This window comes from Lissotriton helveticus, chromosome 4_1 (genome assembly GCF_964261635.1).
Source record: "Lissotriton helveticus chromosome 4_1, aLisHel1.1, whole genome shotgun sequence".
Classification (NCBI taxonomy): domain Eukaryota; kingdom Metazoa; phylum Chordata; class Amphibia; order Caudata; family Salamandridae; genus Lissotriton; species Lissotriton helveticus.
In genome coordinates this window covers 1,848,507,947-1,848,528,136 of record NC_136063.1, presented here as the reverse complement: position 1 = coordinate 1,848,528,136, position 20,190 = coordinate 1,848,507,947, and the positions used below count along the sequence as shown (strand labels likewise).

General features: G+C 41.1%; 1 protein-coding gene across 1 annotated transcript in view; it reads left to right on the top strand.

Moving 5' to 3' along the window:
* Positions 1-20,190, top strand: part of LOC144827705 (sodium/hydrogen exchanger 2-like) — a 621,902-nt gene that overhangs the window by 103,130 nt on the left and 498,582 nt on the right. The window contains exon 2 of the mRNA XM_078685917.1: positions 360-823. Within this exon, the coding sequence (XP_078542043.1) occupies positions 360-823 (464 nt within the window). The remainder of the gene's footprint in view (positions 1-359; positions 824-20,190) is intronic.

The following is a 20,190-nucleotide window of genomic DNA, read 5'->3' as shown; positions in this document are numbered from 1 at the left end:
TTATGTTAAACATTCTCGGTCAAGACTTTCAGTGTGACAATGATGTCATTTATTAACTTAGTCAGCCACGTGGGTTTTCTGAAACAAGTCTTCTGTCCACTGCAGGCCTAACACTTAGATTCACAATGTCTATTAAAATTTGAGGATGTTTAAGTACATGGATTTTAAGAAACTATTCACAAAACACTTGATATTGGATTTTATATTTACTATACCAGTAAGTGTGCATTCCACTGGTAGGTTTGATTTCTGACTGTTTAGTAATGAGTACATTCAAAAATATATATATCCTGAAATGAAAGTAGAATATTTCCTTCTAATCTAGTACGCTGTTTCTTTTTTGCCCCACTTCTACCCAGGGTTCCACCTCTCCAATAAACTACCCTCTGTTGTACCTGAAAGCTGCGTATTGATAATTGTTGGACTCGTCATGGGCGGAATCATAAATGGAGTGAAAGTCAAGTCTCCACCTGTCATGAACAGTGATATCTTTTTCATCTACTTACTTCCACCTATAGTTTTAGATGCAGGCTATTTCATGCCCAGTCGGCCATTTTTTGAAAACTTGGGGACTATACTTTGGTATGCAGTGATCGGAACCATGTGGAACGTGTTTGGAATTGGTGTCTCTCTGTATGGGATATGCCAGGTGGAGGCGTTTGGCTTGCAGGAAATATCCCTTCTCCACAATCTCTGGTTCGGGAGTTTGATTGCAGCCGTGGACCCTGTGGCAGTGCTGTCTGTTTTCGAAGAAATTCATGTAAACGAAAAGCTTCACATTTTGGTCTTTGGAGAGTCGCTCCTTAACGATGCAGTCACTGTTGTAAGTATTGTCATTTAATCACTCACAACATATGTAATGACAGACGTTTTAGAAGAAACCGTGCAATTAATGGATCGTTTTTAAGATTTCACACGTTGGATTTTCATCATTTTCAAAGTTACTGAAGAACGATGAGAAAGCGAATATCATAAATAGCAAAAACAAATCTCAACAGGAGGGCCTAAGACTTTTGTTGCTTCTCGGGTCAAGGGAAAGCAACTTTTATTTTCATTGCTAGAAAATACCAAAAGGTCTGACAGAAATTGTTATAGGCAGCTATTATTAGGAATATTTCCATATTTCCCCTACTACATCAGTTTTTAGGGCCTAATTCAAATCGGCTTTAAATCAGTAAGGACAATTTTTTTTTTTAATCCAACCCCAATACTCTTACCAATGTGCTTAGCCAGCAAAGACTGTCTTAACCCAGGCTAAAACCCAGTTTAAATCAGTCCCTTTTACCTGGAAAAGACAGTTTTAAGACTAGAAAACTACTCAGTAAGGCAGCCTCATATTTTATAAATTTCAAATCAGTTTATGAAAGTATGGTAAGTAGGCCCGGGCGAAATTTTAATTACGCTAGTGTAATTTACATACTTTTGTGTTATGCTTGTTAATTGAAATTCCCAAAATAATGTCATTATACTAAGTCACATAATTATGTACTATTCATGAATTTTTTTTACCACTAGCATTAGGGAATAATGCTAATGACCACAACCGAGCAGGAGCTACTCCCACCACTTGTGTTTTTTGTTATTTTCTTATCCCCCAATTTTTACCTGCATCATCTTAAAATATAGTGCTGAATGATGGATTTGCATTTTGTATAATTATGCCCAATTTTCCTATAATTGTACTTAACCATACAGGTAAGGATTTCGAACTTCAACAACGTGTGCTGAAAGAAGGTTTGTCAATAATTCAATATTTCATTGTTGTCCACAGTAAAATGAATGGAAAATTCTTCTCATTCCACCCCCAATTAAAAACTCACATACATACAGAACCACATCTCACCTTGTTCCATATCAAATCTCTCAATCTATTTAAATTAAATATTTGCCTCAAAAGTATAACAATTGAACCATTTCTCTCAAAACGAATAGATGCAGCGATATTGTTCTTAGAGGGCATGCTAACTGTAGGAAAGTAGTATCTATTCTTATGGTTACACCCACTTTTTGCTTCATGTGATACTGTTTTTGACTAGTCTGACTGGGATCCTGCTAATCAGGACCCCATTCTATCGGCTTTCTCCCTAAACGGTTATGCTATGTACTAAGGTACACTCCTGATCGGGTACTGGGGTACCCTTGTCAGTCCCTAGTATATGGTATCCATGTACCCAGGGCATAGGTACCCCAGAGGCCTCCCATGCACTGAAGCATGTATTAGGCCTGGGTAGGTGCGCTTGCCAGTGACAGAAAGTCTGCATGAGGGGCACATTTGGTGCCTCTGTGCATAGTCCAGTTAAAACCAGTTGAACCGTTGGCTCCTGCTCTGGCACAAAACTGGACGAAGGACATGGGAGTAACCTCCCCTCTGTCCAGACCCTCCCCTGGGAGGGTCCCCTGAATCTGTCCAACCCTCTCCCATGGGTACAAAAGGGCTTACCTGGCTTTGGACCCTAGAGTCGATGTGCACAAGTTTCTGAACCAGAAACCACTGAACTTCGACCGTCTGGACACTCTGGACTTCGATTGGACGCAACTTCATCTCCCTCTCAGTCTGAAGCTTCGTCTGTGCCTGTGCACCTTGCAGGCTACATGCATGACTTGTGGAGCATCAAGAACAACTGAAGGTATCTCCCTTGGAGTAAAGGAGTCACTCCCCTGCAACCGCAGGCACCACATCACGATTGACTGTTCTGCTGCTCCCGAGCTCCTACGGACTGCAACGGCTCCAGCAACACAGGAGATGGATTTCCAAGTCCCTCCAGGTCTGAGCTGCTCTCTCACCAAGTCTGAGGTCAGAATCCCTCGTGGGGGCTGCAACACCCGTACCCCTGTGCACTGCATACTTTTGCAAGTGCATATGCATGTTGGCATTCCCAAAACAAGTACACTGGGCTCCAAATAGCCCTAACATCTGGCACAATTTCCTACAAAGAACTCCGACCTCCTCGCATCAAGTGCTCCGTGGGATGCTACTTTGTGAAACTGCTTGAGGTCACCCTTGCGGCTCCTGTGCCTCCTGCCTGTGGGTCCTCTTGAGGGTCAACACTGCTTTTCTTGGGCTCCCCTGGTTGCAACAGGCTTGCCCTGACACTCTTGCATTTGGTGAGTCTCCTGGACCTTGCTGGTCCCAACAGTACCCTTCCTGGATAGGTTGCCTCTGCCACAGCGTGTTGGTGCTCCCGCCAGTCACCTACCCCTCAGCACTCAACATCCTTTGTGGGAAAGCTCGTATCTGGCTCATGGTCATCCTCAACAGCTCCTGGTCCCTGTGGCTGTGGAGTGAAGAACCCCCTCTTCGCACCTGAAGCACCTGACATTGGTGGGTGTTCGTCTAATGTGCCCCTGGTCACTCCTGAGTGACCCAGACTCTGTCCCCTCTGCTTTCAGATACTCATTCATCAAGGATTCACCTTTGGATTCCAACAGACGCTTTTCTTCTTCCTAGCAGTGGCGCTTCTTCAAAGTCCTCCATAGAGATCGCCAGCGGTTTCCGACGCCACGCCAAACCTATGCACCCGGCTTCCCTGGGATAGGTAACTCTGGCACTACGGTATCCACAGGTGGGGTGGCTCTCCAACCTCCTAACTTCCACAGGGTTTCTTCGAAGTCCACTCAGAAGGATCCTTAAACGTTAAAACTGCAATAGAATTGTATGGTGCACGCGGTTGTGTTCCCACACTGAACACGTCCTCCGTGGGGTCCCTACTTACTCACCTCGGGTGGTTCCTTGGGGTACCAGTGATTCTACATCCTCTAGGCACTGTCTTGACTCGAGTTGTGGTTCTTAAACCACTATTTTAGTATGTGGTTTTGTCTGCCCCTGGAGCCCACTGTGTATTAGTGCTACTTATGATTGTTTCTGTGCTACAATATTGTGTGCTTTACGTTTATTTGCATGTAGCAGATACTATAACGTATTTAGAGTGTGCTATAACAATAAATACATGTTTTTATAACTACTGTGTGTTTTTCCTTTCATTTAACCGATACAATAAGGTTGCGTTCTGGTAAAACAAGCTGCTTAACAATCCTTCAAGATTAAGCCTAAAGTCTGCTCTCCACAGCTATCAATTGGATAGCTTTATAAGGTTGTCTTTGACCTATTACATCAATAAGGGTTGTTTGAATGGTACAGGGTGCCCATTTTAACTAGTGGACAGCACATCCAGGCCAACGTCTCCCACTAACTGAATGTTTAGTTTAAAAAAGATTATAAAGGCATTTGTATGCTATACAATAGGGTATGTGTGAATAACTGTTAGATCTGGGGGTCTCTAGTTGGCAGAGGTAGGTACCACTGTCCAAATAGGGACCCTTGCTTCTAGTCAGGGCAAGGAGATAACCCTCTGAGATAACCCCTGCACACCCTCTAGGTAGCTTGGCACGAGCAGTCTAGGCTAACCAGAGGCAATGCGTAAAGTATTTGTACCAACACTCACAGTAACACAGTAAAAACACCACAAACTGACTCCACAACAGTTTAGAAAAATAAAGGTATTTTTAATATAAACTACACAAGACCAAAACGACAAAAATCCAACATACACAGTTCAAGAATATGGTTTCAAAAAGAGTTCTTAAGGTTGCGTTAAAATTCTTAGGTTGCGATAGAATTCTCTACGTTGCGATAGAATTCTCTACTGATGCGTGAAAAGTTCACAGTTGCGTCACGTTTACTCACAGTACCTTTTAGTTGCAACAAAGTTCCAAAAGCAGAAGCTGGTGCAGTGGAAAACAAGCGATGCGTTGCTCCTGAGACCCTGGGGAGGCGATGCGACAGCCCCGCTGCAGCAGCGGGCGTGTTGCGACGAATCTGGTATGTAGGGGGAGGAAGGCCACTTGTATGGATTCCGGTGCGTAGGTTCCGTAGGAAGTCTGTTCTCGCAAAGGCACGATGCGACGATCTCGTAGGGGCTGCGACGATCTCCGGGGCGATGATGCGCGGTCCAGCGGGGATCCTCTCTCTGGCAGCTCCTCGATGCGTTGATTCTGCGACGATGCTCGCAGCGACGTGATGCGGTCCGCAAGCAAGCGGTGCGGCGTTCTCACCCAGCGACAACAGGCTCTGCGACGATACTCGCAGCGATGTTAGATTCTCCCGCACCGGTCTGGTGCATCCCGCAAACGAAGGATGCGACGTCTCTGGCAGCGGCGTCAGGCGCTGCGACGATCTCGACCTCCGTAGCGGCGGGAAACTTCTCGTACTGTCGGGGATGCGCTCCGCAAGCAAGCGATGCGACACTTTTCAAGTTCAAAAGTCATTCAAGCTTAGTTTCAAGCTTCCCAGCTCAGGTACAACTTCCAGAGGCCCCACAACTGGATCAAGCACTCTAGGAAGGACAGAACTCTCTCAGCAGAGTTCAAGGAAGCTGGGGGGTGAAGTCCTTTTGTTCCTGGGACTTCAAAACAGGGAGCCAGCTCTTCTCAGGCCCTTGGAGATTCCTTCAAGACAGGGGACACAGCACACAGCAAAGTCCTTCCCCTCTCCTTGGCAGCAAAGCAACAGCAGGTCAGTCCAGCAGAGCAACAGCAGGACAATCTTCCTTCTTCAGTTTCAGCTTTCTCCTTGGCAGAGGTTCCTTCTTGATTTCCAGGATGATCTAATTTTCTGTTGTCAGGGGTCCTGTACTTATACCCCTAAAGTCAATGTTCTCTTGGTGCATGTGGGCCCTGAGCCCGGTCTAAACCAGTTCTGGGTGGATCCTGAGCACTTTGTTTTGCTGGCTGCATCTTTCCTTTCAGAGTGAGGGGCAGGGTCCTCAGCCACCCAGCAGGGGGGTGGAGCCAGCATTGTGGAAGGCAGGCACAGCCCTATTCAGCCCAGGTGCTAACTCCTCCCACCACTCCAGTTGTAATTGCAGTCATTCAGCCTAGTGCTGACTCATCCAGCCTCCTGTGGAATCCCCCAGCCCCTGTCACTCTCAAACCAGACAGTCAATACACAAACAGGCCCAGGCACACAGAAGGGTCAGACAAGAGAACAGCAACTTTCTAAAAGTGCTGTTCTCAAACACAGGATTTAAAAACAACCTTTCCTAAAAGATGTGTTATTAAATTCTGAGTTCAGGGATACTAGATACTTATGTCCTATTTTGTTCCTATGGGAAGAAATGCTGTTAACCACTGTAGCCAGCATACCCCATGTTAACCTATGGAGCAAGATAGCCTTACAGTAGTGAAAAACGAAAATGGCTGCCATTCACTACCAGAGCATGTCACCTGCACTAGTACATGCTCTACCTTTTACACACACTGCACCCTGCCCAGGGGGGTACCTTGGGCCTTCCATAGGGGTGACTGATGTGCACAAAAAGGGAAGGGTTAGGCCTGGTCAGTGGGGACACTGACCAGGAGGACATGGCAGTTCTAACTGCCCATAGGCACTGCAGTGGCAGGCCTGAGACACCATTTTAGAGCTACTCCTGTGGGTGGCACAATCAGTGCTGCAGGCCCACCAGTAGCATTTGTCATCACCAGCCCTGGCACACCCAGTGCACTTTACTAGGGACTTCATAGTGATACAAATATGCCATACATGTATATTCAATCAGAATAATAATTTACACAGGGAGCACTTACACTCTGGCACTGATCAGCAGTGGCAGAGTGTCCAAAGCATCTAAACCAGCAAAAACGAAATCCAGCACAGCATCAAAAATACAGGAGGTAGAGGCAAAAAGATAGGGGAAACCACGCCAAAGATGCCAGGTCTAACAATAGCAAGATTAAAAAGATGTCCCTATATGGATGATAAAAATAGTTGTTATTGCCATCAATATATACCGGATTTTGGCAGGTCGCATTGGAATGGGAGAACCAGAATGAAAGATATGTTGCTTGGGAATCTTTTTAAATTAGTTTTTTTTAGAATTAAACAAAGCACCTAACTAGGAGTACAAACATAAACCATAATAACAGTGTCACAGTGGAAGTTCTCATTGTGAAAACCACCATTTCTAAGCACAGTGGTGGATTATACATCTCATATGCCATCAAAATAAGAAAATATCAACACTAGCCTCACCGCTCCAGGCAAAGTTCTTGAAGTACGCATGGCTCATAATGGAGGCCCCCGGTGTTCCCTCACCCATCTTGTACTCCAGCCACCCAACTCCCACAGAGGACCTGTATATTTCCTGAATAATACTTATAATCCTTGTTTATATATTTTGTGGCCAATTCACAAAGTCATGCAAAAGAGTACTAAAGGACGACTGTTTCACATTCTTGAAATGCCTTATTAACAGACTGGCCCTTTTGTGTTTTGACATATGTTTTAGTAGCTGGTGGAAGAGTCTGGAAACAACAATGTTAGAGATGACACCACTTCTCTGGGTATTCTGACCTCAAGGACAGATGGGTTTAAAGTTTATTTACGAACATTAGGACTTAAAATGTTCTCAGACTGTTTCAAACAAGCTAAGTTATTTCATTGCTTCAGGACTGGAGTTGTATGTTACACTCCCACAACCGGAAGAGGAGGGAGTTGGTGACAATGTGTGTTTATTCAGCAAAAGTATGAAGCAATTTGGAAGAGCACCATGTCACACAAACAATATTTGCTAATATTGCAGATTTTTCCTGATAATTACATGGCAAATTGAACGGCTGTTCAACAAACTGTAAAATTACAGTCATATATAAAGAGTATATGAGGCATTAATTAAAGGCCACATTTCAAAACGCAAGCATCAGCAACACCAATAGCTGAAGCTTCAATATGCTAATGCATGTACATACATACATGTATGCTCAACTGTTTTCGCATGAGTTGCATTGCCAAATGCTGGTTAGCACATCGAAGCCCGATCCATTGGCACTGAGAATACTGTGAAATAGTTGCAATAAAGGATTGCTTTCTGTAAATCCTGCATATGTGAAATAAAGAATTGAAAGTAGCTAACAGTGTGATTATTTCCAGTTGTAAAATAATCCCTCAGGCGTTCCTGTGAAAACCCTGAATAAAATGTGTAAAGATGCATCAAGCAGCTAATAGAATGAGATGAGAGAGACACAGCCCTATGGGAGGAAACGATTTATTTTAAAGACTTGCCAACATTAGGTGTTGGATAGAAATAATTAGTAAAAAGCTCAGTGCCCATTAGAAAAGCTGTTTGACTGCCATATATTTGGCATAAATTGGGTTTTGCTCCTTTTCAGCACAAACTAGCCATGCCAGTAGGTGTCCTCCTCACTCTACCTGGCCATGTTGAATTAGCAACATAGGGCAGACCTCATCACATGTGCCAAAAGGACCTCCTTCAAAGACTGTCTAGACAACAACGCACACAACAAAAAAGAGCTCTTCAACATCGTGAAGGAAGTCTCCAACCCCAGCTCCAACACCAACGACATCCCACCTTCGCAATACCTGTACGACTCCCTTGCCTCCTTCTTCCAGCGCAAGATCGCAGACATCCACGACAGCTTCAACAACCGACCACCCCGACAGCCACCAAGTCCCCCGACCTCACAGCCACCATCCACACCGATCCCCTGCCCACCTGGACCAACATCAACGACGACAACACCATCAAAATCATCAACACCATCCACTCCAGCTCTCCGTCAGACCCATGCCCCCACCACATTTTCAATAAAGCCAGCGCCACAATCGCACCCCATCTCTGCAAGGCCATCAACATCTCTTTTGAGACCTCGACCTTCCTGGAGAGCTGAAAGCACACCGAGATCAATGCCTTACTCAAAAAATCTAAGGCTGACCCAAAGGACCTCAAGAACTTCTGACCCATCTCCCTGCTCCCGTTCCTGGTGAAGGTCATCGAGAAGACCATCAACAGACATCTAAACCCCCTACCTCGAGGAGAACAGCATCCTGGACCAATCCCAGTCAGGATTCCGCAGCAACCACAGCACCAAAACTGCCCTCATCACCCCCAACGATGACATCAGGATCCTGCTGGACAACGGCGAAAACGCTGCCCTCATCCTCCTGTACATGTCTGCCACCTTCGACACTGTCTGCCACCGCACCCTACCTGCACGCCTCCACAACGCAGGGATCCGAGACTAGGTTCTGGAATGGACCACCTCCTTCCTCTCCGGCAGAACCCAGAGCGTCGCCTCCCCCTTTCCTATCCGAAGCCTCTGAGATCATCTGCGACGTACCCCAAGGGTCATCTTTCAGCCTGACATTGTTCAACATCTACATGGCACCGCTCGCTCACGGCGCCCGACTGCACGACCTCAACATCATCTCCGACACCGACGACACCCAGCTGATCTGCTCCCTCACCAAAGACCCCCTCATCGCCAAAACCAACCTCCACGAAGGAATGAAGGCCGTCGCCGAGTGGATGAAGAACAGCCATCTGAAGCTGAACTTGGACCAAATGGAAGTCCTCACCCTGGCTCCACCCCCTCAGCCTGGGAAAACTCCTGGTGGCTGACCGCACTGGGAGCAGCACCTACATTCACCGACCATGCACGCAACCTAGGGTTCATCCTTGACCCAACATTCTCCATGACCAAGCAAGTCAACGCCATCTCGTCCTCCTGCTTCAACACCCTCCGCATGCTCTGCAAGATCTACAGGTGGATCCCCACAGAAACAAGAAGAACATTCACCAAGGCCCTCGTCAGCAGCAGGTTAGATTACGGAAACGCCCTCTACGCAGGAACATCGGCCAAACTCCTGAGACGACTACAACGCATACAGAACACCTCTGCTCGCTTGATCCTCGACATCCCTTGCCGCAGCCACATCACCCCACACCTGAGAGACCTGCACTGGCTTCCTGTCAACAAGAGGATCACCTTCCAGCTCCTCACCCACGCACACAGAGCACTCCACAACACCGGACTGGCATACCTCAACAGACGACTCACCTTCTACACCCGGAAGCGCCAGCTTTGCCCCACCGACCTCACCCTCGCCACAGTCCCCCGCATCTGAAGAATTACCACCGGCGGCAGATCGTTCTCCCACCCTGCCGCCAAGAACTAGAATACCCTCCTCATCCTCCTACTAACCTTCAGGAAGCTACTCAAGACCTGGCTGTACGAGCAGTAGCCGCACCCCTCACCCCCAGCGCCTTGAGACCCTCACAAATGCTCTGATTGACTGTTTGAATTTATGAGCTCCCTTGCTGCACTTTTGCGCTGGCGGAAAAGTCACTTTTTTAACTTTCTGGAGGGGCAATGAGTCCAGGCATATTTACAAGGCCATTTAACGCCACTTTATGTGGGTTTTCATGGCCCTGTAAATGTGTGCCCCCTTCACGCAGAAAACAGTGTGAAAGGGGTGTTCCATGGGTGTTGCTGTGGGTGAATCTGAAGCATTCCCAGATTTATGAGTAAACCTGGGAATGTGTCAGAATCTAGTGCGAAACCAGGGGTGGTGTCAGGGAGGCGCAATGAGGGAAATATTTCCTTTTTCCGTATTTTTTCCTTTTTCTTTGTTTGCTGCATTCTGCAGCACACATAGAAAGAGGAAATTGTCTGAATTGATTTAATTTGCATAGGAAGGTGACCATTCCTGCACCAAATAAATCAGCCAGGCAACGCAGACACTCGCACCATTGCACAAGAGTGCCTGCATTGGCGCATGGCAGTCCGTTATGCGCCTGCGCAGGGGAAAAGGGCAGGAGTGCACCATATCATATAGATACAGTGCATTCCTGCCCTTTTTTTGATGAACGGCAGTGCAGCCAGATTCCTTGTGGTGCTGCCCTGCATCAAAACCTCATAAATGAAGTCCATATTCTTTATAATTGAGACGCTTGATTTGTAGCATCAGATCATGATATTGTTCATCTCTGGCCTTGATTTGTCTGTGAACCACTGGGTCAATGACACTTATCATCTCCGGTCCACACATCTACTGTTCCTGTTCTTTTAACTGATGGGTTAAGATCTATCGAGTTTCATAAATAGTTTGAGGCATATGCCCTGCAATACAACTTTAAAAGCTGCCATTCAGAGGTGTTATCACTGCCCGTCCCTCGTTTTCCCTGAATTGGTGTGGAATATTTCCCCCTCCTGTTTGTCTGAAGGGTGTACAAGAGTGCATCTACCTGCAATCTCCAAGTGGGCAAAGGGGTTGTGGGACACCAATCTCCACCCTCATCCATAATGGATGTTGATCTGATTGTGTCCTCCAAAATACTGCATTCCTGTTATCTCAAGTTTCGCCCTATGTTTACCTAAAAATATATCTAACGATGTGTATACCATGTGCATGGCTGAGTAATGTGAATATTCATCTCGAGTTGGACGCTTTTCCCTCCATATCTTAGTCAACTGCCATTGTGTGAGCCAAGATTTAACCTGCCAAGAGCTTGCCCTGCAAGTGGGATTTTGCAGAGGCAATGCAGATCTGTCCTTTTGAATATCAACTACCATATTATAGCCCCCATCCAATAATCATGCGCAGTTGGGTAATTTAGCAAATCTGGTACCTAGGGAATGTATAAGCTGAATCTGATTGACATTGTCCCCATGTATACTCTGGAACCATGTTATACCCAGCTGATGAGCCATATTAGCGGCGTAACCGGTTGTTGGTTGCTTCTGTTTCGGTTTGGGGAGGACTTGCCTTTGTAGGTTGGGATGGACTATTACCATTGGAGCATGGTCAAGACTTATTTGCATATGGCTGGATCCAAACTGAGGTGGCATGGTGTGCAAAATAACAATGGACTGGGATGAGGTCCGAGTAATTACCAGTTGATGAGATTAATTCAAGCATTCTGTTCATCACTTTTTTGTATGCTTAAATATTTGCATCAAAGGAAACATCTTTTAGGTGCTCTAGAAGTATCACACATTTTTTATTTCAACAAACCAGCCAACTTCAAAATGAACACCTTAACCAAGAAAATCATGTGCCACAATACTCTAGCTGAAGAATAACCTCAAATCGAATGTGTTACTGCCTCATATAATATGGATTTCTATTTTTATCATCATACCTGTACTCTCACATGCTTTGCACTGAGATCCACTTAATGGGGTGATTTGTGCACAATATAAATTAAAGTAACATAACATAACATAGAGAATAGGCATCCAGATGGATAAATGACATAATATTGATTAAAACAGTATTAATTCACAAATATCCCAGAAAAACAATTGTTTACAAAAATATTGCCATCCTATACTTAATTAACACAAACACAAATATTGAAGATGAAAATATTGGAGTATCTATTATTATTAAATATGAGGCCCCAAATATCGAAAAGAAAAATATTGTTATCATTGAATAACTATATAAAATGTAAAAACTATCGAAATGCACAATCTAGACTACAGTATTATCACAGAAAATAAAGCAAAGATTTTACAAAATAATGCAAAACCTCTATTTTACTTTAGCAAATAAATACAATTAAACTCAACGTGAAATATTAAATCATCTAACTGCATTATTTAAATATTAGAAAATTACCATAAACTTTAAATACATAAAATAAAATTAAAATATATTACAATACATGAAATAATTATCAAACAAAAATACATACTACAATAAATATAATATAAGACGTATCATTAATAAATAAAATTAAACATAGAAAATATATCCAAAATAACACACAAAACAGAAATGCATATTAAATATTAAACAGAAATACAAATAACCACACCAAAAACACTAAAGCTTCATGACAAAGACACTCTGCCAGATTAGCAACCGAAAATCAAAAAAGAAAATTCGAAGAAAATCAAAATATACAACTACCGTACCTAAATAAGTAAAACATTTAAATTAACATGATTGAAAGTCACTTATTTTAAATTCGTTAAGGTACAAATTATTAAACAAGCTCTTTCTTCTTATGTATCTACCAAACTTTAGATAGTACCGAACAACTGCAAGACAATCCACAACCTACAGAACCACCAATAAAATTCCACAATCAAAGACCTGGAGAAAGGCACATAATAAGCAAATAAAGTCAAAGCACTTCTAAACATCAGCAAAACCTTAAACATAAAAAATAAAAACAAAAGCTTTCAAACCCTACAAACTACTCAAAAACAATTGTTTAAAATATAACTAATACAACTTTTTTCCCCTAACTGAAAACAAACCACCTGATCTACATTGGAACAGCTTCAATGGATAAGTGGAAAAGAAGAATGACAATTATAATCATGAACACATCTGCAAGTATAAAATATAAAATGATTGTAAAATGTTATATACAGTAGCAAAGCAAAAGTAACATTATTACAATTTATTTAACTATATTATTAAGTTTTTGGACAGAAAAACAAGATAAATCACATCATAAAAAGGCAAAAATACTCTTGCGCATGGGCTACACTAACAGCCAAGAAAGTACAAGCACAGAGAATGTGAATTGGAAATGTACAACATACTATTCTAATGCTTGATATGGGTGGCTACTATGAAAAATTATGATGTTATTAACATGAGAGAACACAACTAACTCCCAAATGCCATTGAAATGGAAGTATAGCATGTAGTTCAAGATTTAAAAGAGTGAATAACTACTACAATTCTAAAAGATATACTCCCTAAAGTACCCGAACCCATCACAGGACAGCTGTCAGCAATATTGACTGCAAAACAATTAATAGCACTAAAGTTTAGAAAGCCACCAGTGATTCTCCTGATGGTTTAGAAAATACCAAGACATCCATATTCCTGAACACTTAACCACCACACATAATGATGAACCCTTCCTCCTACATGACAGTCTTAATAATGACGAACATGTTTTTATATTTGCTATAGCAGATAATTTATTAATTCTAAGCTAACTAATGTCAAACATGGACAATGGAAGGGACATTCAAATTGTGCTATAGACCATTCCCTCAGATATACACCATAGATGGTGAAGATCAAAACACAAATAAAACCCTCACATGTGGCTTGCTACATAATAAACAATGTAGCACTTACTATGGAATACTCAATAGCATTGAAAATAAAATCAAGAACTACTCCCAACAAAAAATAATAATCAACTTTGAACAAGTCATGAAACAAACAATTCTTAAACTATGCCCACACACAGTCATTCAGGCTGTTATTAACATTTTAATCAAATAATTTGGAAACATCTCCAACAATCTGCACTAAGTGTTGCAACCAACATCCTCTTTGCATTTGAAATAAAATAACTAATTGCATTAGTGTATGTCCCTGGAACAGATGTAACCAACCACTACAACTTACATATAAATGTCCATTTCATCAACAAAACAAACACAAACTGAGTACCCTAATGGACTTCTTTGAAGATACTTGGTTTGGCAGACTACACCGCTATGGACACAGACAGCAACCCAAATTCCAAATACCATTGTGGAAAGTCTATGACAGCACCATATCTCAAGAAGCCAAAACCAATGACGCAGCAGAAGAATGAAACAATAACTTCCAAGCCACACTAAGAAGAACCCAACCTATTCTATACAAATTCTTAGATGGCCTACCAAAAGAACAAAGTTACCAACAACTAAGAATTGAGAAATCAGTAAATCAAATTAAATCTAAAATAAGTGAACAAACCAGTAGATTGTTTGGCATGTCACAATGTAAAGTTAGAATCTTTATACAACAAAGAAGTGCACTACTTAGAGTCAATAGCAAAATCCCTAATAGGAAACACCCAGCTACCTACACACTAACCAACAAACCTTAACAAAGGTGAACACCACCATAACTTAACAATTTGAACTCAATATTAAACAATTATATTTATATATGAGTCAAAACAGCACATGCATAACACAGTAAAAAAGACTGAAAAATAAAAATATTATTTTTAATAATTAATTAAAAATCACCATATCAACCATATCAACCAAAAAGCACAACATTAGAAATAAAACCAACATTGAACTAAGTAAATTCAACAGGCAGAAAGATAAAACAATACATTATAATTACAACAAATGCATATAGATGATAAAATATAGCAATTACCACCATATATAAATAACTAAACTAGACTTATAGCTCTGTATCTGTAGATCTTGGTCCATGTTGTCAAACTAGAATCCACCAAAATGTCAATATAAAGGCAAGAACTGCAACACATCCAAAAATGAAAAAGCCAAAGGTAAATCCATCCAAGTAATCCAAAGTCATAAGGAAACCCAAAAAATCAAAGGAAACAAAAAATTATAATATTGGTTTACTAGAAACCAAAGTAACAAACACAGAAAGCACATGTCCGTGGAAAGATGTCTTATCAATAAACCTGTACAAGAGATACAATACACACCCGCACAAAACACTATTTTCAAATGAAACATAAACATTACATTAAAACTGAAATAAACACAACAAATAACATGACTGTATCTAAAATAACATGAGACTAGTACAAAACTTTAAGTAGGCCTAACACATAGCACTACTAAACAAGAGAAAACAAAAAACGACTAAATAACCGTCAGAGTCAAAACTAACACTATGACTAACATTAACTAGATCTACCCACGTCCCTACCCCTAAAGTGTTATAAAATATGTCAAAAATTTCAATAAATGTACTATGAAAATATAAATAATTATTTAAAGTATAATGTAAATAGTACTATCAAACAATAAATATTACAATTTAGTATTATTCATAATATACTTGAAAATATATATAAAACCTGTAATAAAAATGTATATAATTGAGAAAAAACTAATATTTTTGTGAAAAGGTTGAAAAATACCAATATGTGAAACTATGTTAACAAAATATATAAAATGTTTTGTTTTTCACAAAAAGTATAAGAAATGCTGTAAAAAATAACAATACAAACTTTATAAAAAATATTTAGAAAATAGTAAAACATCATTTGTATAATAAACATTGTTCCTACAAATTTCTACAACTTTTTTCCTATTAAATAAAAAGAAGTAAATATAACATTTATAATTGCATTAATAAAATATCATATCACTAATAAGTAAAATGTTTTTAAAAAGTTGAATACAAATATATTTTAAAGATCTCCCTATAATGTTTACTCTATAAACCTAAAATCCTTCTCCTAAAATGTAATTATAAGGTATTAAAAAATGACTAAATACAATTCTTTAAAAAATATACCATTTTCATTTTATAATAAATACATTGGAAATGAAAAATGAATATACAAATTAACATACAACACAAATAAAATACTACGAACAACATAAAAAATAAACATAAAAACGATATTATATACAACAATATTTTGGAAAGCACTTAATACAATATTCTTCTGATATTTCTGTCCACAATATTTTGGACATCTCAATATTCTTGACAAATTATATTTTTGTTTCATGATATTTTTTTGTTCAGTGTGTTGTCCAAACACCATCCTGACAGGTCTCAATTTTGTAGCAGCAAGGAATTTCTTCTCCATTTGCAAAAATAAATAAACATTGCACATAGATGTCTCAGCCTCCCACAAACAATAGTAATGCTTTCCTTAATATTAAACCGTACAGACTCAGGCTAAATTACTCTTAAAACTACACAATGCATCCGCACATCCCTATTGAACAGTCATTTCTATGCAACAACTTGAAATGTTGTCATCATGGCTGCTACATAAGAACTTCGATGGACATTTGCAACTTGTTTGTTAGCACAGGATTGTCAAACTCTGCTAGCCCAATGGTTATCAAATCACTCATTAAATGGTTCAACCGAGACCAAGTGGAGTTGTAATGTTCTAACTCCAACCTGGAACAAGAATGGAAATATGTCAGGCTGCAGAAAATAAAACTCAAAGCAGGAGACAGGAATGGTCACAGTAAAGCCATCAAATGAGCCAAGAAGGTGTTCAATGTAAAATGAATCCATGCACTACTAACTAAGGAAATGTTTAACATTTACCATGAGTTATCAAATCTAGTTTTATTTACATTTGGCCTTGTAATACAAATAGGATGCTAGTGTGAAAAGAAAAGCAGAAAATATAACGGAAATAAAAATACACAGCATGCACTAATTAGGTTTTTTAAGCAGTACAGTACAGACAATTCCATTGAGATAATATTTTATTATTTGTCAAGACAATCTTCCGTCAAACTTTCCCTGAGAAACATTCTTCATGAATTTGGATAGATAAGATTCTTTGGCAAAATTTGGGCACAGCAGTATTTTTCTTATCGTGGGAGTGAGCATGATTTGGTTAAAAGACATTTCTTAGTAGTACTGCAAATTACAGAGAATGTCCAATGCCCATGAAGAATCAAGTGATTACTCCTCCAGGAAATGAAGGATGTAATATTTGTTATTCTCTGTGATAAAGTTTTAATGTGGTACAGCATTATGTGAAGCAAAACCTGGATGTCTTCCCAGGGACGTGAAAACTCTTTGGCAGAGATCCATGATGTTCAGTCTAGCTCTTTGCAAGTCTCACGTGGAAACTGCAAATGTTGTTTATCACAATGAGATTTGATGATCTGTACAGGGTAAGGGTTGGATTACAGATTAGAAAACTGGTAGTTTTTCCACCTTGTTACTTCTAAGCGCAAGGGGTCTGCTGCGGTATTCCCTAGGGCTCTTCTCTCTTGCCCATTCTTTTCAACTTGTACATTTGTCCTTTGAATATGTTTATTAAAACCTATGGCAGATCAGCTCTATCATATTTAGGTGAGACTCAGATCATCTGTCAGCTAGACCCGCAACCACCTGGCTCAGTCAGGGAGTTACCTAATTGTCTCCTAGCTGTTTAACAATAGCTGATGTTAAACTTACAGCAAATAAATGCTAATAACGCAGAGCTTTTTAGCCTGATTACGAGTTTAGTCATCTGACCGCCAGAACTGAGCGGCTGTCAGAAGACCACAGCACTTGCGGCCTTCTGACCGCCGTATTACATGTTTACCACAGTGTCCGTGGTGTGGCTACGATCTTGTGGTGGTGGTAATTAGTTTTCCATATGTATTGATGCCTGTGTAAGCATTTTGACTGCAGATATGTTGAATGCACACATATGCATGATACAGGTAGAAAAATACCACCTACTAATTTTTGAAGCCTGGCCCTTATGTGGGCAGTCCAGGCAATGGGTATATGGTACAAAAGGACTCACATGTATAGCGCCGCAAACAGGGTCATAATCCTTGGGGTGAAGATGCTGCTGTGAAGAGGGAACCTGAAGAAAGGGATCCACGTCGAACTCTAACAGATGTTAAAGAAAAGCGGTGAGTATGCACCCCAAATCCAGTGTTTCGTCAAACTTGAAGCTGGTGGTCTCTTTGGAAAGCAAACTCATAATATGGATGGCAGTGAAACTCCTCTGTACCACCTTATGGCAGCTGCTTTTCCTGGACCATGACCACGGGTGTCTATGGTGTGCTGGCGGTATAGGCGGGTCAGCCGTGGTCTTTGTAATAGCAATCGGTCCATCTTGTAATACGGTGTTTGGACGTCTGAGCTCGCTGCGGTGAGACCGTGACCTCAGGCATGGCAGTTATTGGACCGCCAAACTCGTAATAAGGCTGTTAATGTCAGGCAGATACCTAAATAGATGGGATAACACTCTCCCGCAGCTTTGGGCTTTACACAGATACATTAAATATCACTGAAACCTCTTGAGGTTTACCTTGATTCTCAACTATTTATTGTACCACAATACAAGGCTGTAGTCTCATCTATCTTTTTTTAAATATTGAAAAAGGTACTTTTGTTCCTGCCCCAGCAGTTACTCATCCAAGACATTGCTTTGTGTATCATCAAGATTAGATTATTGCAATCTCCCCTATCTGGGTCACCCTGATCTGGCCCATTGCAGCAACATTTTGACTTTTGCTGTTTATGTTGCGTGTGGACAAAGAAAAACTGATCACATTTCCACAGCTGTTATGAATTTTCACTTTTGAGCCCTTATGTCTTATTCATTGAGTTTATAATGGACCACGAAGGCCCCCCTCTAGAGTCCTGCTCTGCTGTGTGCAATCTAGTGAAAAGATTATGTTCCATTATTTCTCCCAATTTCACTGTCCCTAGGTTTAAAAAAATCTAGATTGGGAGTAGATTGTCCTTGGTTATTATTCCTGAGCTATGGAATGCACTACTTCTGGGTTTGAAAGCCATCTCTTCACATTCTGAGGGTCAAGAAAGCTTTTAAATCTTGCCATTTCTTTTATTCAGTTACTGCTCCACAGCCCATTATCAGCTACTTGTTTTTCTAGCACCAATATGCCTCTTGAGTGAATGTCTTCCAGTCAATTCTTCCATTGCTTGAGTACAAGTATTGGTTCTTATAGTAGTTCATTCAGATTAGTTCCTCCCTTAGATTAGATAGGTAGCCTGGTCACCTGGGGTCTATGAAATGAAATCTTGCTGGGGGCGTGAATTGCAGTATAGAGTTTTTTTAATGTCCTCTTTCTTACTGTATGACCTTTTAACAGACTTTGATGAGCTTTCAGGATAAGAATACAGATATACTTTCAACCGGGATCAGTTTGTGGGCATATGATTGCATGATGCGTCTATGATAAGATCACAAAGTAGCTAGAATAACATTCTGAACAGACAGCTGTGTTGCTATGGCATTGTTTAGCTTCAAACGTTTAGGGAGGCTACTCTCCAAACAGCCCACAATAATACAGTCCAGGGAGCTTATAATTCACCAACTGTCTATCCTTTCCCTGGCTACCTCTTATGTATTTCATGGTCAAACTAATCCTGGTCTGTTAGAAATGGGGGTCTCTATTTGGCAGAGGTAGGTACCTTTGTCCAAATAGGGGCCCTTGCTTCTAGTCAGGGTAAGGGGGATCGACTCCTAAAATAACCCATGCTCACCCCCTTGGCAGCTTGGCACGAGCAGACAGGCTTATCTCAGAGGCAGTGTGTAAAGCATTTGCAAACACATACAGTAATACAGTGAAAGCACTACAATAGACACCATACCAGTTTAGAAAAATAAGTAATTTTTCTCTAAACCAAAACAAGACCAAACGACAAAAATCTACAATAGAGTATCAAAAATATCCTTGAAAATAGGTTATTCACTCAAATAAAGCTTGTAGCAACAGATAACTCCACCTGGAGTTATTACAACGTCGTGACAGATGAAAATCTCACAGAACCGCACCGACCGGAGAGGTGCACTGCGTCGGGGTCCAGAGACAAGCAGACCCACAAAGAACATTACCTTGGAATTGATGAAAGCAAAGACAGTGCATGGCGTTGGGGAGGTCATGCTTCGTTGGAGCCGAGCAGCGCTGGTTCCTTACGAC